Genomic DNA, 17,367 nt, shown 5'->3' on the forward strand with positions numbered 1-17,367 from the left:
AATTGGAACTCCATTAATTTAAAAAACCACTTTGAATTTGAATTACTTAACTTTACCTTTTTATTGGTATTCATTTTCTTTGTGTCGCTCTCTGGCTTCGTATAAGAAGTTCCAGTCCTCACTTACTATACCATAATTTGACTTTAAAATTTAATTTTGATAGACTTCCGATCGGTCAATAATCATATTATCATATAGGCCTCCTTTTGCAGAGTTACTCTTTCGCAATAAACATTTGGAATGTGTGTGTCTGTATATAATTAACATTTATACAATATACATTGATTGCATTTTTAAGGTTTTAGTTTTAAGACTTCTGCTTTTATATATATTTGATGTTTTGTCTTTTTATTTAATAGTAAAGAGCGACTTTTACGAACTAACATTATCATTATTACGAATACACATACAGTTATACAGAATAGAAAATTTAATTTGTTTAAAAATATGCATCCATCAGATTACAAATATTAACTTGCATTTATATTAATTTTTTTCGCCCTTAGGTATTTGCTGTCGGCATGTATAGAGGAATAGCGCATAAAAATAACAATTATAAAAAGGTTTTTCTCTGCATATACATACAAGATATACTTTTGACTCTATAGATTTAATAGTTAGTTTGGATTCGTCTCTCCTCTTCTCACTTAGTTTGTAAAACGTTCTCAACTTTTTACAATTGTCGGCAATGTAATAAATATATTTATATATAATTTGGACTCTTTGTTAGGTTCTTGTGGTTCACCATGCGCAGCTTTATTTGGATCCTTCTCTCCTTCGCTCCAATAAGGTTTTAGGTTTAACGGTTAAGGTTTAAGGTTTAAAGTGTAAGGAGTAAGTGTTGTTGTGTGTGAGTTTTGGCGCCTAGTTAAAATACATACGAAATAACACTAAACTAGCAAAAATGATTATAATACAAAAGCAAACGAACAAATAAGTACACGATCTGCTGGCGGTGCTACTCCAAGTGGATGCAATGAGGTTGCGGTTGTGCCGCTGATTTCGCTGATGCTGCTGCTGTTGCTGTTCAAGTCGTTGTTGTTGTTGTTGATCATGTGGTTCTTGTGATGCGTGGAATCGTTGTAGCCGCTCCTCCTCCTGGCGCTGCCGAAACTGTTGCTGCACCTCCAGCCAAAGCCATTCGCTTTCATTCCCGTTGCCGGTGTTATTAATCAACTCCAGCAAATCCTTGGCTACCCTCGATGGCCTTGATTAGCTTGTCCTTCAGCTGCAGGTAGCCCTCATAGGGCGGCAGGTCCAGTCGATTGAAACTGTAGATGAATGTCATTAGCACACAATTTTTTCAGTCGCTAGAGGTTTCCCTCTATTTCTAGTAGCTCACCAGGTATGTGCCCTTGGAAAGTTATTAGGCGTGCCCCACTTCTCGATGGTAAACATTTGGGGGCCATTGGAGCCATACAACTCCTTGAAACCGTTCATAGGCACGCGCGATGTGCCCGTCACAAACTGCAAAAGACGTGAACGCATCTCGTTGGTGAAGGAGAGTACCGCCCGCCAGAACCACTGTATGATTATGTGATTCATGTGGTAGTCGCCCTTGTACAAAGTATTCTCGCGCCAATCCTTTACGTCGATGTTTTGTATGCCGCACATCAATAGCTCCAGCTCGTGCTCGTCGAAAATCTTTATAAGATTCAGGGGGATAATCGATCCGAAGCCGTCCAGGAACGACGACATCTGCTCCTTGACACGGGCCACAAAACGCCACTCAATAACCAGTCTATTGATATAAGAAATTCATTTTAACTTTTGCAATTACTTCTATGGGTTTTCACACTCACTTTATGTATTCATCCTTGTTGTCATTGGTCACGTCTATGTTGGCGCCGCCTGGCTTCAGTTCGTGCTGACTCTTTTGTCCAAAGACGTCCTCATCCAGGCAGAATGTCAGTTCAAGGATGCGTGGATCATTCTCTTTGATCCACATTAACGAGTTGTAGTATTCCGTATCTACGGACTCCATGTCCTTCAGGTCTATGGGCTTTTGCAGCATCATCTTGTAGAATGGACGAATGAAGAAGGCATCCAAAAGCTTACCATGATACACAGCCATGCCTGCAATGCGGCCAATGAATCTGTAAAGTTAATACCACTTTTAGAAACACGATTTACTTTGAAAGTTAGAAAGGCTTACTTAAAGTAACTTAAATGTTCCTCGTTGCACAAGCCGCTGCCATTATTTATCTGCAGCGTATAGTTATCCATGGCCGAATACTCAAAGAGTCCGTAGTATGGGTTAAACATCTCCTTTGATAATAAATAGAACCATTCCCTAGCGAGGCCTCCGTAATCTGCAAAGCAAGGACAGGCATTATTATTGGAATATAAATTTATTAGTGCTATTTAACTTACCCAAGCCAGTTTCCCCCTCAAACTCCACCCACAATTTAGTCTTTAGTAAATCGGTCTTGGTCACCGAACTTATAATTCTATAAGAATCCTCCAGAATCGATGTACGACGAATACGTATCTCAAATTTATTTGGTACATTTGTCTGAAAAGATGATAAAAGTTTGGATCATTTCTAGGCATATGACTAGATCTCTTTAAGTACTTACTGGCTTCCTAATGTGACTCTTGAAATACTCGTATTTCTGCTTGTAATCTCTTGAGTAGGGCACAGCTTGGCCGGCAATGTTTGGATTGGACATGCGAGGATCCTCCCACTGCGTGGTTCGTGTGTCTGCAAACAAAGAATAATTAATTAAATTAATAAAGAATGGTAAGGTTAGATCTTAGCACTAAGAAACTATTTGCATTCATATATAACTTACTATGATCTATATAGAATATGCGTCCATCGGTATGTACTCGTTCCTCCCATCCTTCCGGCAAGGGACCTAGGTCATCTTCGACGCGACGCGTCTGATTTGGCATTGGGCTGGCCCTTCCGTTGCGCGGATCAATCCAAGTGGTCCGCCGAGATGCGTGATCAATAAAGAAAGTCCTTCCATTGGGAGCTACTTGCATCGACCAGCGAGGTGGCAGGGGTTCCTCCTCGCCACCAGCATTCTGCAAGACAAGATTGCCACGCAACATTAGACACTTTACCTCAAAGTCCAGATTGGATAATATCCTTGGCACATGCAGATAAAATATCTTCAAACTGAATATACGTTTTTCGTGTGCATTTAGGATGGGAATAAAAAGAGGGGATTCGACTTTACTTGTTCCATTGGAGGCACAGCCGCGTTGTCTTCCTCGGAATTGCGTCGTGTGGACGGAGCTGAGATGTCGGAGGGATTGTGGCTGTCTGTGTGATCGGTGTCTTCATTCTAGTCATTGGTGGGTGGATTATTTTATTCATAAATGGATACATATGGATGCATTGCATTGCGTAAAGTATTTTTGTTTGTTGTTTTTGGAAGAAACAGAAAAGAGTGTTGATCAAATTAAAATCAAATTCTCAATTGAAAAATTCACTAGGAACACAAATTAAGCCACACATGCAAACATAGAAAATATTAAAACTAATCGAATACCTTAGCTAATATTAGCACACGGCACTAAGCTGAAATTCAAAGCAATATGAGGGGTCAGTACCAAGATTAACTTGGCTTAGCATGCGACATAGACACAGATATGTTGAGGAGCAATCGGCTTGGACTCGGATTCGCTTACCGCTCCTTCTTCTGAAATACCACATGCCACAAAACAAACACTGAAAGGTGGGTTTTTCTAACACTGACAGATTTCGAGACGCCAAATAGTTTAGGTTTTCCAAACAGAGACAAATCAATCGAGAGAAGACAACCAAGTTTTTATACTACAAGTGCAATGATTCGAGTGTGAGGATGTGAATGTGCTGACCGATGTCTGAGTTTGCTGGTGCAATTGAAGTTGCTGGTGTCGTTGCCCCCGATGTTGCAGCTCCTGCTGACTATTATCCACATCAAGCTACAAGTGAAATGAGTGATGTGGATGGATTGGTTTTAAATTTTCATTTTGGAAGAGAAGAGATGGGTGTGTGTGCTTAAGACTTGCTAACCAATATTCTATTCTGCTGCTGCTGCTGCTGTTGCCGCTGCTGATGCTGCTGGATATGCAGTTGCATCTGCTGTCGCCGCCGCTGCTGTTGTCGTCCCGTACCTCCGCCGGCCATGCTGTTCGCGGCCCGCCGCGTCAACAGATTGGTTATGGCTATATCCGGCACCCCGGGTGCCTCACGCACTGGCCGCAGGTCGTTCTGTAAACTGGTCGCTGAGATTTCGGGTTGCCTATGGGCGACAGGATGTCGCAGGGAATTGTAAACAAAACTGAGGTCATGAAAGATAGAGCACAACGGTTGGCGAGATTAGGAAGCTGGCTGCGAAGTGAAGGAGCCTTAAGGGGATTGGAAGGATCTTTAGGGTTCGGAAAAAGTACCGATAGAAGGCTGTTTGGATCGGTTTTGGATGGGTTTTGCTAATATTTAGCGTATGATATTAACCTTGTATGGTCCAATGTTGGATCAGCCTGTTCGCCCTCTTGCAACAGGGCCATGTGGCTTGGAAATCCATTGTTGTTTGTTGGTGTGTTGGGTGGTGAGATCGTTGTTGTTGGTGTTGTTGCTGCTGTTGTTGTTGTAGGTGTAGTTGCTAAGCCAGCAACATTGTTATTGTCCTCTAAACTATTGCGACTGATGGTGTCCTACGTATATATACAGGGAATGGTTTAATGGTGGGCACTAGACGACTATAAATCTACAATGCTAAGTGGGTGTTGAGAAAGAAAACCTATCAAAGATATGGTATAATGGATCTACAGCAACACGCAACTCGCGATTAACAACTTAAAGAGAGCTCCTAACATCTTATCTAGAAATTAGCGATACACTTAATCGTCAATACAAAACTTTTGCCATTACAAATATGCGTCTCAGGTACAAGTTCCTATCGAGAATATCACAAGTTTGCGCGCTTTGAGATGTGGCTGAGGGCTGTTCTGGGTCAGGTATAGGAGGCTGCAGCTCCACATTAGCCTGCTCCTCCTCAATATCGTCCTCGTCGGCTTCCTCATTGTCATGCAACTCGCCGCAGTGCAGACAATTGGCCTGATTATTCTGGAGATCCACCGTCTCCTCCCCACTCTCAGCCACATCCTCATCCTCGCTGCTCTCCTCGCTGGCCAGAGTCTCCATGTGAGCAGCGTTCCTCGACCTCTGTGGTTTGTGGTTTTTGTTATTGGGTTAGTCGGTTCGAGTGCGTTTTGTGTGTGCGTTTGTGTAATGGGTTTGTGTTTGATGTTGAAATTCAAGAGATCATGCACAGAAATCAATCAAGTCAATTGCTCATCACACATGCATAGTAAATAGTATAAATAATTGATTTAAAAATATATTTAAATTTACAAAGTTGTCCCGCGGAAAAGGAGTTCCGGAACCAAGCATTTCCACTTACCGCCGAACGTCCTGACTCCGTTTCGTCCACGCTAATGTGAAAACGTCTCTGGAAATCCGAGGCCAACTGGTCAGTGGACTGATTACTGTTGCTCGTCAGGCTAAAAGATTAATCACAAAAAGTTAAAGAAAGGATCTCTTGAGCTATCTTTTTCCACTTACACAGTAGGCCGTTCCCATTGTGTCGTCCTTGCCGTGTGATTCACATAGTACGTGCGCCCATTGGCATCCTGGCGCTCCTCCCAGCCAGCGGGCAGGGCATCGTGGCCGATATTAGGAAAGGGATACTGTCCATAGGGAATAACACACGATTATAATTTGCATATCAAAAGGAATACGGACACTTACCGGCTGGGCTGAGGACTCAACAGAGTTGGTGGCCTCTACGTGCTCCCACTCGCCATCGCTGTTGCCGCTAGATGGCTCGCTCTGCTCCCGCGTCTCCCGGATGAATGCGTGGTAGATGCGCAGGGTGCCCTTGATGCGGGATTTGGCGCTGCTGGTCGGAGGACAGGGAGCAAGGTAAATATTAATGAGCCAACCAAACAGATGCACAGACACCGCCACCAATACCAGGCCCACATACGGGAGACACACACAAACGCACACGAGTTAAAAACAATAAGTGTTATACTAAGCGTTAACTAAAAATAAACTCAACAGCAAATACACGAATGCAGATACATTTGGGATACTATGGATTACGACGATGCGTTTCACAACTTTAAGGCCGCTTTCACTTCAGTTTAAGGTGAATCTTGGAGAAATTCAGGTGATAAGAATGTACTATACATACTCAGCAAATTTAATCAAAAATATTTTTAATCTTATATTTCCGGTTTCCAACGTGACTCATTAGTCACTTTTGTGGGCAGATTTTATTATGACTCATAATGCGTTTGTTATAAAGGATTTATATTTATTATTTAGCATTATAAAAAGATTAATTGAGATAAATTTATGTAAATATATATTACAAAATTAAGTGTCTCTTTTGCAACTATATTGCAATGATTATCGGACCAATATTGACAGTCATTTAATCTTCTTGAAAATATAGTTTTTCTATTAAATAGCTCTATAATTGCTTGTATTGTCAGCCGGCCTTTAAGTTGTAAGCAGCAGTAAAAAAAAAACGCAATTGAAAAGCGATTCTATTCTAAAGGTAAGTGAAGTGTTCTACTACGATGACGACGAATACGTTGGCAAATTAAAATTGCAATTGAGGATTGCAGTTGGGCGGAAGGGGCGTGGTGATAAACAATAAACAAGGTGAGGTCGGAAAAAGCAAAGCACGTGAACTCTATAGCACTACAACAGAATCTCTACGGGTTGTGGACTTAAACGAGATCTTAGTTCTCTATCACATTTACAATTCTGCCTGAGTTTTGGTTATAGGAACATATTCATTGGACTTGTTTTAGACGTTTTTTTATCTTTTTATCTTTTTGATACATAACTAGATTTTATGGCAATGTAGTTGTGTGTAAATCAACTGAAATTAAAGAAACAAAATCAAACTGCAAACTATATAAACCTACCCTACTGACCTGCGCGGGCGCAGAGTGTAGCTTTGGTCTCCGATGGTGCGACCCTCCTGCTCGGTGGGCAGATTCACCAGGGTCAGCTCAACCATGCCCAGGAAGTCGTCGCGTGTCAGGCGATTCTCGTCAAATACTTGAAAGACAAGCTTATGCTCAGACGGTTTAACCTGGTCAAACGAGGTGAGAACACTCAATTAGGAGGCGAATCAATCAATTGGTTAAGCTTTTAAACTCACTCTGAATATGAACTCTTCGTTCCAGATTGGGTTCAGTGTCTGTGCGGGGAAGATATGAATGAAAGTTTATATTAATTAATACTTTTTAAAAGAATTTTAATTCATTAATCAATCCAATATATAAAAGGATTCTACTGATTATTCTTACAAGTACTCGTTGCCAACTTTATGATTTAATATAATAAATTCCAGAAGATTACAGTTTTAAATAAATAATAAGTTTTAACTGCTATCTGTCTTTTAGTTCTCTTGATTTGTACACCCAATTTCAACTATAAACAATCTGGAAATTAGTTATCTCGAGAGGTTTTCTGCTCTTGAAAACTGTTTGTATGTCTTTGATCCCTAAGGTAGATATCTAAGCGTTAGTCATAGAGCCTATATGATATTGATAAGCATTGTGTGGTTTACATTTCTAATCGTACAATCAAGGCCAAATAGTCTTCTAATAGATACAGTTGCACCTTCCATTTAGTAATGTGGCAAGTAGCGCCAAACATAATCGATAAGATAAACTCCAACGAAATTGCCCTCGTCACTGGACTTAAGGCGGCTGGCTTAATGTTTTCAAGGGTTTTATGTTTACCTTCTTTTTGGTCTTCGTGAGAACTGAGTCAATATTAATATCACCGTTGATTGTATTCAAATCGATTCTGACATACGGGTCGCTGTGGACGAGAGGGAGAGCATTCATTTTAATTATCCGAGATATTATAATTGGCTTAATTAGCAGCTGATTCACTCACCTGGCGCCGAATATATCCTTTTTGGCCAGCGACTGGCCGCTGAGCACAACGATTCGCAGGTGACACGAGTCGCCAGAGTCGTTCTGAAAAGGGGTCGCAAAAAAAAGAAAGGGAAAACAGGAAAATTAGTAAAAATAGTCGACACACAAATGCGACACTTGTGCACGCATCGCTGGGGAAAAACAGCGGGCAGGAATTCAATGCCACTGAGGAGCTAGCTGGGTCACATCGAAAATAAATAAGCCACAGCAATGCCCATAAGCCTGGCCCACGTGGCGTATGCTTAATGTCCGCGATTACGCATACGCCGCGTTGTGCCCGCCTGTGTGAAATTCCATGCATTTTATGGCCGACACATAAGTTCGTTATAAATGTTCTCTGAAGGATCTGCATTATACATTCGCGCGCATAATTGTTTTTTCATTCGCGGCTAGATAATTTCCACGACCTTGACACAAGAGTACTGCCACAGAAAGAGGGCGCAGAAGTTCAAGAGAGTCATCAAGCAATTGTCTAGTGCAGAGAATGTGGGCCCGAAACTTGAGCTAAATTGCGTGTTGTGATTCACTTCGGGCCTTGGTGCGCTCTTGGGTCTAGAAATGCGGTTGTGGCCCAGTTTGCAGTTGGCTTTGGCATTTCTCGTTAAATTGCAAAACACAATTTTCGGCATCTCTCTAAAATAAATTCTCCCTTCTGTATACACTTTGTGGTTTAATTAAAGCGGCTTGAAAGTTCAGAATTAGGTTAATTGAGCGGGAGTTTGATACTACCCTCAAAGTTTAGTGGTCATGTCATAAAATAAATTGTGAAATTATTAAAGGTTTGTGAATAAATTTACATCCCAAATACATTATTTAATGACAGAATTTTTTGGTTAATTTTATGAATTTAACTAAAAGCTTTAGTATTTATATTCTTCAAATAAACATAAAGCTTTGATTTGGAAAGGTAATCTCTATTGGAATGCTTTAGGATTTGAAAACAAATGTTTTTAAAATGATTACAAACATATTTTCAAATATTTTATTACTAAACTGAACGAAAATTGATTTTCATTATTTCCTTCTTCATTATTGCGTAAAGCTTAAAGCTATTCTATTTATGCAGTTTTTAGTTGTCAGCCTGACAGCTAACCACAGAGCAAAAGGAGGCAACATCTCTAGCCTGTGGCACCCCATTCCATGGGATCGGTCGAGCAGCAAACTTTCTGCATTCCTGGAAGTTAAACAAACCCCATTTTTATCTACTCATCTCGGCTGAGAGCCAGCACTTGTTTCCATTAAAAGGCTTTCCCATGAAATATTCAATTTGCCGACATTGTTTATAAAGAGGAGAGCAAACCAAAGTCCCCCGCTGTCCTCCTACTTGTTTGCTGACCAGACGGCGCCATATCTATATCCGACTCCTCGACGCCCCCGGTCGCCCCTTGTATTAGATATCACAGGCTCGCATGTTGCGGCTTGTTGGCCGCCCCATGACCCTGACAACGTTGGTTTTTAGACCCAATATTACATGTGCCATTTCGTACACGCTCTGGGGAACTATTTCATTCTGTTTCTGTTTTTTTTTTTTACTTTTCTTGTTCCGTTCCAGTGACGGGTTGTACTTTTATTTATACGCTGCAAGTTCCGCATTTCCCATGAACTTGTACTATTGATTTTCACCGTGTGGGGCTACCTCTTTAAAATAGCTGCGGCTTTTCCCACTTGTGCAATAATTAAACGTACACAGGGAAAAAAATTATTATAACAATTCTTTGTTACTTTTATATTAATAGGATTGTTTAAATAAAGTAATATTGTAACGTCATTATAAAAAAGAATTTCTGAGACTAAATCAACCGATGATTATTAGCTAATTTTTATTAAGATTAACCTTTCGCTCTTTTTTTATTTTATATTTTTTGTAAATGATCTATATTTAGAATGGCTTCTAAAACATATTTTTATTATTTTTTGTGTACTTGTGGACATTTCAGCTGTCCCTATATGCTAATAGCTATATAACTATAATGGGTTTTATATCATATAGCGCGCATTTCATTGATGATGAACGAAGCTAAGCTAATGCGCAATATTAAATGCCAGATGCCCCGTTGTGAGGTCTCGATTATTGCCTGGACAAAGGGTCCAATCAATCAGCCTAAGCTGGTGACCCTGAAGCAGAGTAAAACCCCAAGGTCTTGCCCAGGATCCTTTCACATGCCTTCATTGCCCGTGCAGCTGTCACAGTTCCCTATCTTGACTCAAAGACTCTGACTGAGCCACGTGGTAGTAGCTGTTGCTGTAGCGGTAGCTGACATTAAATTGATTTTTAGCCATTAAATCTGGGACCGAGGGAAATTAGCTTAAAACGGTTCTTGCGGTTTAAGCCTGTTTGGCACTGGATTGACATGGGAGGCGTGACTAGGGGCTTGGGCATGGCAGGAAAAGCGTTAATTAAAAGGGATGTCAGTCGTAATGATCCGCATTGCTGCGCACGGCTGTCATTTAATCTTCTTCCATTAGATGACTGACATACAGCGGTACTTCTTTTGACAAGACTACGTTCTTGGATTACTTAAAAGTGAATTTAGTATTTTTAGATAAGGATTGGGTTCAATTGGGATTTGGAATTTTTTTTATTTGAAAATCATTATTTTTAGCATGTTAAGATTAACCAATCGAAATGGATTTGAAAAAAGTACAAAAATTAAATAAATAAGACTATTAAAGATAAGAACTATGTTACTAAAATGATTTATGAGTCATTATGAGGCTAAAGTATTTTAATGGCATCTAAAAGCTCTCTAGTATAAATAAACCTTTTTATTGTGCTCAAACCTTTAAATATGTATTTAGTTATAAATTTAATGTCTTAAAGCTTCCCTAAGTATTTTCTCTTTAAAAACAATTTGACTTAGGCAAGCAAATCTTTGTCTTTGGTTGTGCGTTGTCAGCCTTTTTAATCACGAATCCCACTGATAGGGTTTTCGATTTTCTTGGCTACTGAAAAGCTGAATTCGTAGCCGAATTCGGTTATCATTAGGCGCAGAAACGAGCTCCCATTATCGCAGTTGGCAAATCGTTGACTTTTGCCATTTGGTTGTCCATGTGACATACTACAACCAGCTTGGCGGCGCCCTTCCTCCGACTGCTTCCCATCAATCCAATCACCAGTTTTCCGACCTCCTCAAACCATTTCACAATCGCCATAGTTTTCTCCCACTTTTATTTCCGTGCCAACTGAATGAATAATGAATTATAAAAATATATATGTGAATAGTCACTCAGCTGTGCGCTGATAAGCAAAAGCGAGTCAGAAAGAGAGAAGCTTTTCGGTGGCCAAAAGAAGTCAAGGCGCTTTATATTTTTGTTGCTCTTAACGTTTCGTCTGCTGTTCAAATAGACGGCTTAAGCGAAAAGCTGATGGAAGATAATAAATACCAGTCAACAACGAAATTAAACAAACTTGAATATCAATTGTTGTTTTTAATGCGCTCTGCCGAAAAATCCTACAGTCCAAAGGAGAGTGTGGCCTAAAGCTTAGACGCTGCTATTAACCTAATTGATTGGTTGCCGCCCCTCACTTGCCACTATTTCAGCGGGCCAATGCAAATTCATTACACAAATTGATCTGAATTAGATGATAGATACTTTGTCAGTTTGCAAGATATTTATCTTAAAAATCTAAATATAGAACGAAAACTAGAAAGAACCGACTTTAAGCAGAAAATAGTGAAATTATTCAATTAATCTAAGTCGAATATCTAAAAAGCTATAAATATATTGTTTAAATGTGTCGATGATATAGGTCTATGACGTTGGTGAGTGCAAAAAGAACCTTCTGTTATCGGTAAGATAAATTATTCGATAATTTCATTTTTATATCTTTCGCTTTTAATGGATTCCAAGAAAAGTAATTGGTAAAAACAAATTAAACAATCTTTTGAAAGGTCTAAAACAACACTGAACTTTTGGAATCATTTGTTGATTCTACATCTATATTTTATGACCAACAAAGATCAGAAATAAGTATTTTTGTATGAGAAATATTTTTACAGTTTGCAGTCTTTAAAAAATATGCTTATAAATGTATTTCAAATTATGGTTACACTTTTTGATTCTCATATTTTGTTAAATTGTTACAATTGTAATGAAAAATGTGAAGGTATAAAAGTGCTTATTCTGGATACTAACAAAATTATAATTCATTAAATTAGATTAGAACAAAGATCTTGAAAAGTATGCGAAAAGTTTAAATATTTCATTATCGAATATTGACCTCAAACAAATATGAATATTTTGTATTAAATAATCAGAGGACAACATTAAGAAGAAAAAACTTAGAAAAGGTATTAGAAAGAATCTGATAAATTTGGAGCAAGAAGTGACTCGACAGGAAAGTCAAAGTTGATTGTCCTCGCAGTTGACCTTCCAGTTTCCCAGATCAGATCACATAAGATGTTCTCCTAATATATATCTGTACAATCTGAACAACCGGGAGGCCTTGAGCCGGAAAATCTCAAGAGATATGTGGAAAGGAGGATAGGACAGAGGGACGAGATGGGGCATGGGGGACACGTGAGGCACATCAAAGGCGGCTCAATTAGCGGCTAAAGAAAATGAGCACACTAACACAGGGGCTCGAACATTTGCATATGTACCATTTTCACGTACTGGCCAAGAGAGAGAGCGGAAAAGAGAGGCGCTGCTCTCGTCAGTTACTTACATCACTGTTATTGTAGCCATGGATTTGGCCATCTTCGCTCGTCACCGATGGCGATGTGGTTGTTGACTCGGCCATTTTTATTTTTATTTCGATGTGGATTTGGATTTAGATTTGGACTTTATTCACTACCGATTTTTCTTCCTCTGTTTACGTTTTGTGTTTGTGTTAATTTTCGAGCACGCCTCTCAAAACTAAATTGAACAATAAATGGCGAGGGTTATAAAAAGAAATAAAAAACCAGCATGGAAATAATTGCTGCTTTTGGCGGTTTTAACCAAACCAAACGGGTTGGCCAAAAGGAATTTCCTATTCTAGCAGCCTTTTTGCGTTCTTTTTGTTTTTCGATTTTCACTTTTTGGCGCACACAAGATTTATTTTGGTATCTCGGCGAAGCTTTTGATTTTTACTTTTTGTTAAGCTGCAAGCTGCACACGGCGACAGAAAGTAAAGGAGGGAACAGGTTTCACAACAATTGCCGTTTTGTTTTTATTATGCTTATTGCGTATACGTAATGTTTGTTAGGGCCAAAAGGGGCAGGGCATCATCAGGCTCACATTCCAAGTTGCCAAACATTTTCAGCTTGTTTTTTGCAAGAATGACTAATAGGGCGTCCGAATAAGGCGAGGGAAATGGGAATTTTTGTGTTCCTGATTTTGCTTTAGATATTTCTCGTTTTTGACGAGCATGAACTGTTGCTCTTCAATACGAACGATTATTTACTTTTTTTTTTTATATAATTAACACATTTCATGGGTACGGGGAAATAAATTTATCTAAATAATCCACGATTGTGTGTGTGTCGTCGCTGTACCCTCTATATTTATAATTCAATTATTCACTTATTTATCTTTTATTAACGGTCCTAAGCGATGGATACAATAACAACAATAACAAACGGCACACCAACACTATTGCGAAAACATGTTCTGCGTAAATGTCTGCCTCTCTCGCTCGCTCCCGCAGCGAGTGTGTGTGCGGTTGTGAGTGCGAGCGGAACAGCAACAGCAACACTTGTCGGCAACCGCTGCGCGAAACACGAAACTTTGCGCTTTCGCGTTCTAAGCTAAAATGAAGGCAGCTAACACGGAGAGTGTGACCAGATTGAGGGCGGTCACAAAAAGTCTACCGCTGAGCTTTCCCTGAACTCAGTGTAAACGGAAGAAAAAAAGAAAGTCTCCACTAGCTTGAAAAATATATAAATATAAATTTATTATTTAACATTTATTTAAAGTATCATGTGTAGGGTTCGATTTCTTTTATTTAAAAATACACATTTCTATGTCAGCAGCTTTTAACATATTTAATCTAAACCTCCGTCATAAAAAAATATAGGAAACCGAATACCCAAAATACTTAAATCAAATTTAGAATATATTTTTCAACACTGAAAAAGAAGCTTTCAGCTGCTGGGTAAGAGCTTTTCAAAATGACAGCTCGGCCCTTTCAGTCTTTTTCCTCCGCCACTCATTCTGTTTAGCCATCTGTCTCACTCCCACCTTTGACAGCTGCCATGGAACAAGTGTCCAAAAGCAAAACAAAACAAAAACAGCTGGTCGGCTGCGGCGTGACAAGGTGGTATGGGAGTATCTATGTGTGAGTGGGTGCCTGTGAGTGCAATTTGTACCTGTGTGACTCTAATAAAAACTGGGAATACCCCTTTACCATTAACATTTTTCGGCTTAGTAGGGCCGTAATCAATTATAATTGACATTTGAATGCTGCGAGCGCAGTTGACGCAATAGATCCTGTAATTGATCAAATGTTGAATGCTAAGCTGGCGAATAAGGCAACCCGCTGGGCAAACTATGACGTTGAGCGGCTTGACAAGTGCGTCGATTGGTCGACGTCACCTCTTTTCGGCTGACGTGCGAAATTAATTAGATAACCCAAATAATCGGACTCAATTAGCGAGGGACATCCAACTTTGACCGACACAAGCGCACTAATGAATATAAACCGGTCAGACACCATCCCCCCTGTTTTTTTTTTGCCAGGAATCACTAACCTTTCTGACAACGCTTAAATAAGTTAGGTAAACAGTATTTGAAGCCGCTCATTAAGTGTATGCACACGACACTATAATAAAAATAAGACATTAGTTAAATAATTCATTGTTTTTTTTTTTTGTAATAGGATTAGTAGGAATAATTTAAATTTCATAAGTGACGGCATTACTCCATGTATATAAATATATTAAAAATATTTAATTCACATTAAAGTGTAGATACTTAAATGAGAAAGATAACTTGTATTATTTATTATTTTAAAATTCGTTATAACAACTCCATATTAATAAATAAATAAAATAAAATGTTAACTACTTTTTTCAGTGCACAACGAATACCAGAGCATTTACGCACACAAAACTCAAAAGGCGGCGGCCAAGAATTGTGTTGATAAATTAAATTAGCCCCGAAGCTGCCGATGACTGGCTGAAGTGGCTCGCATCTTTTGGCAAATTAAGATAAATAAATTAGTTCCGTTCAGTGTGAGATGCCGAGCGAATTATTTGTGTTTACACAAGTGAGCGAAACAATAGAAGACCATTCCAGACACTAAATAAACAACAGTTCAGGCCGATTTATGTTCTGATTAGCTGCCTATCCAGCAATTTCCCGCTTTTGGGAAAGTGCAAGTGAGGAGATGTTTACAAAAGTTTTGGAATTACAAATAAACGAAGTACCATTGCATTATTTTTTTTATATTTAAAACCATATTTGTTACTATATAGGTCACCCCCATTTTAGACATTCTAAACTAAATAAACATCAAGAAATATCTTAAATTATTATCGATTTTTCTTATTTTTATGTAACTCATTAATGACCACTATTCTCAGAATTTTATATGCGATATGAAAAAGAAATACTGCTTTCAGGAACTTGATAAGTATTTCCATTTTATTAAGCTGCGCCTTTATACTATACGAGCTAGGGATTGAGTAATAGTAAATAGAGATTACATAGTTTCCCCTCGCCTTTTCCCTCATATACCCCGTTTTATCACTCATAGCTGGGGTGGGATCTCCAGAGACCATCTACACGACTCAGCTGTTTAAAAAGCTGCAGATTAGATTAAAAGTGAAAACATCGTAAAAATAGAAACACCACATAAAGCGGAGGCAATGATAAGGCATATGAAACTTCCCCCGACACCCTCACTCCAAAAATTCTTTTTTTATATGTTACACAGAAAATAATTTTGGATACCACTTCTTCAATTTTAAAGATTTTTTTCGATTCATTCTAGGAAATGGCGACCAAGAAACAATAGTGATTTATAGGACACCGTTGATAAGATCGAATGTTTAGTGACAATCTTATCATTAATAACTTCACAACGATACTAAAATTACCTGATTGTAGTTAATCTTTTGAGATGTCATAGGAAGGTGATAAACCTTTAACCTTACGACTGAACGTTTTGTTCTATTTATTTAAAATGATTTATTTATCATGCCGTAATTAGTTTTCTTACAAACTTATTTAAAGCCATAAGCAGTTATACAACTCAAGAAATTATCAGGAAGGTTTACTACCTTAACTGATAATATATTATCAACTAGATATTGATCGAAAATTTGTATATTAGCTTTTAGAGTGGACCCACATTAACATAACCAATGCCAGTTAAACATCAGATATTTGGACTTCGATTTTTATAGGACTTTTGATTGTGTTATGAGTAATATGTTAAATAAAGGGAAAACTGTTTTTTCTTTTAAGGAAGAGCTTAGAAATCACTGACACTTCTGCAAACTTACCACTGCTGCCAACGATCGACGCGGCGTGTGTCCATTTCCAAATTCCGGGCGCGTTTGCTGTTGTCCTGCAACAGAAGCAGCCCGCCTGCGGGGAGGTGGGCGTGGCACGTCTCCGCCAACCGCCGAGGAAGAAGATGAGGGGGCGGGAATGGCCGTAGCGGTTACCAACCCGCTGGAACGTGCCGACATTATTGAGTTGTTTTTTTTTTTAAGAAACTTCTGCAATGAGACATAGGAGAAGAAGTGGTAAGAATGTATTAAGCGGAAGTGCAAATTAAACGAGAAAAGACACGAGTGGAGAAGAATAAGAGGAGGCTGCGACAAGGTGACAAAAGAGAGAGAACGGAATGGGTATGAATAAAAGAAAAGCGAGCAGACAACAAAGATGGCAAACAAAGTGCACAACGGTACTTGTGCTAGATGCCATCTCTGTCTGCCGCCCTGCCCCCGTGCCTATGTGTTTGTGACTGCGTCTGCATGCAAGTGTGGGTGAGAGCACAAAAGCCAAACATTTTTCTTGATAATTAGCCAAGCGCGAAGGGTTCAACGCCATGTCTTCGTCCACCGTTTATGGTTAGCATAAAGTTTCGCCCAAGTTTCCACTTACGTTTTAAAACGCACACACTGGTGGCACTACAATTTCGTGAGATATATGTATATATTTCGCGCTAGTATGCGTGTGGGTTCGCCTTTATCCACTATTTGCGGAAAATCATCACGTACTTTTCACACGGCGAATAATAACACTAAACCACTATATATAGCCGATTAATCACTTTAACCTCTACAGAGGCTTACATGCTCTAATCGCCGAAATCGGTCGGCTATAGCTACCTATATATGTATATATACCGCACGCTGAAAGAAAAATAAAATTGAACACCGGACAGGGAAAACACACAGAACGGCGACCAAATCGAGAACAAAACAACCAGTGTGACCGTGTGTGAATACTAAGAAAAACCGAAAC

The 17,367-nt window shown here is 39.2% G+C and overlaps 1 protein-coding gene across 13 annotated transcripts; it reads right to left on the reverse strand.

Moving 5' to 3' along the window:
* Positions 1-36: 36 nt before the first annotated feature.
* Positions 37-17,330, reverse strand: LOC108108496 (E3 ubiquitin-protein ligase Nedd-4). 13 transcript variants are annotated; one of them, XM_017216552.2, is made up of 20 exons: positions 17,005-17,330; positions 16,398-16,616; positions 7,925-8,007; positions 7,765-7,846; positions 7,179-7,217; positions 6,949-7,109; positions 5,747-5,894; positions 5,561-5,685; positions 5,400-5,499; positions 4,451-4,650; positions 4,010-4,277; positions 3,832-3,918; positions 3,189-3,296; positions 2,796-3,033; positions 2,580-2,704; positions 2,374-2,515; positions 2,156-2,312; positions 1,803-2,096; positions 1,343-1,741; positions 37-1,271 (listed from the first exon to the last, which is right to left on the reverse strand). In XM_017216552.2, exons 2-20 carry the CDS (start codon positions 16,584-16,586, stop codon positions 1,169-1,171), a joined length of 3,048 nt encoding a protein of 1,015 aa, XP_017072041.1. In that variant the 5' UTR covers positions 16,587-16,616; positions 17,005-17,330; the 3' UTR covers positions 37-1,168. The 13 variants fall into 13 exon arrangements, with proteins under 13 accessions (XP_017072041.1, XP_017072040.1, XP_017072044.1 ...); XM_017216551.2 differs by having other exon boundaries at positions 5,747-5,897; XM_017216555.2 differs by having other exon boundaries at positions 4,010-4,238; positions 6,940-7,109.
* Positions 17,331-17,367: the final 37 nt, after the last annotated feature.

The sequence above is a fragment of the Drosophila eugracilis genome, unplaced genomic scaffold (genome assembly GCF_018153835.1).
Source record: "Drosophila eugracilis isolate 14026-0451.02 unplaced genomic scaffold, ASM1815383v1 contig_2154, whole genome shotgun sequence".
In the NCBI taxonomy this organism is placed as follows: domain Eukaryota; kingdom Metazoa; phylum Arthropoda; class Insecta; order Diptera; family Drosophilidae; genus Drosophila; species Drosophila eugracilis.

Excerpts from the sequence above, each read along its gene's own strand:
- LOC108108496 (XM_017216549.2), bottom strand. The coding sequence starts at position 16,586 with ATGTCGGCACGTTCCAGCGGGTTGGTAACCGCTACGGCCATTCCCGCC. Across the intron at positions 7,110-7,178 it reads ACGAAGAGTTCATATTCAGA|GTTAAACCGTCTGAGCATAA; the intron begins GTGAGTTTAAAA and ends TCGTTTGACCAG. Across the intron at positions 5,898-6,939 it reads CGCCCGCGCAGGTCAGTAGG|CAGCGCCAAATCCCGCATCA; the intron begins GTAGGTTTATAT and ends TCCTCCGACCAG.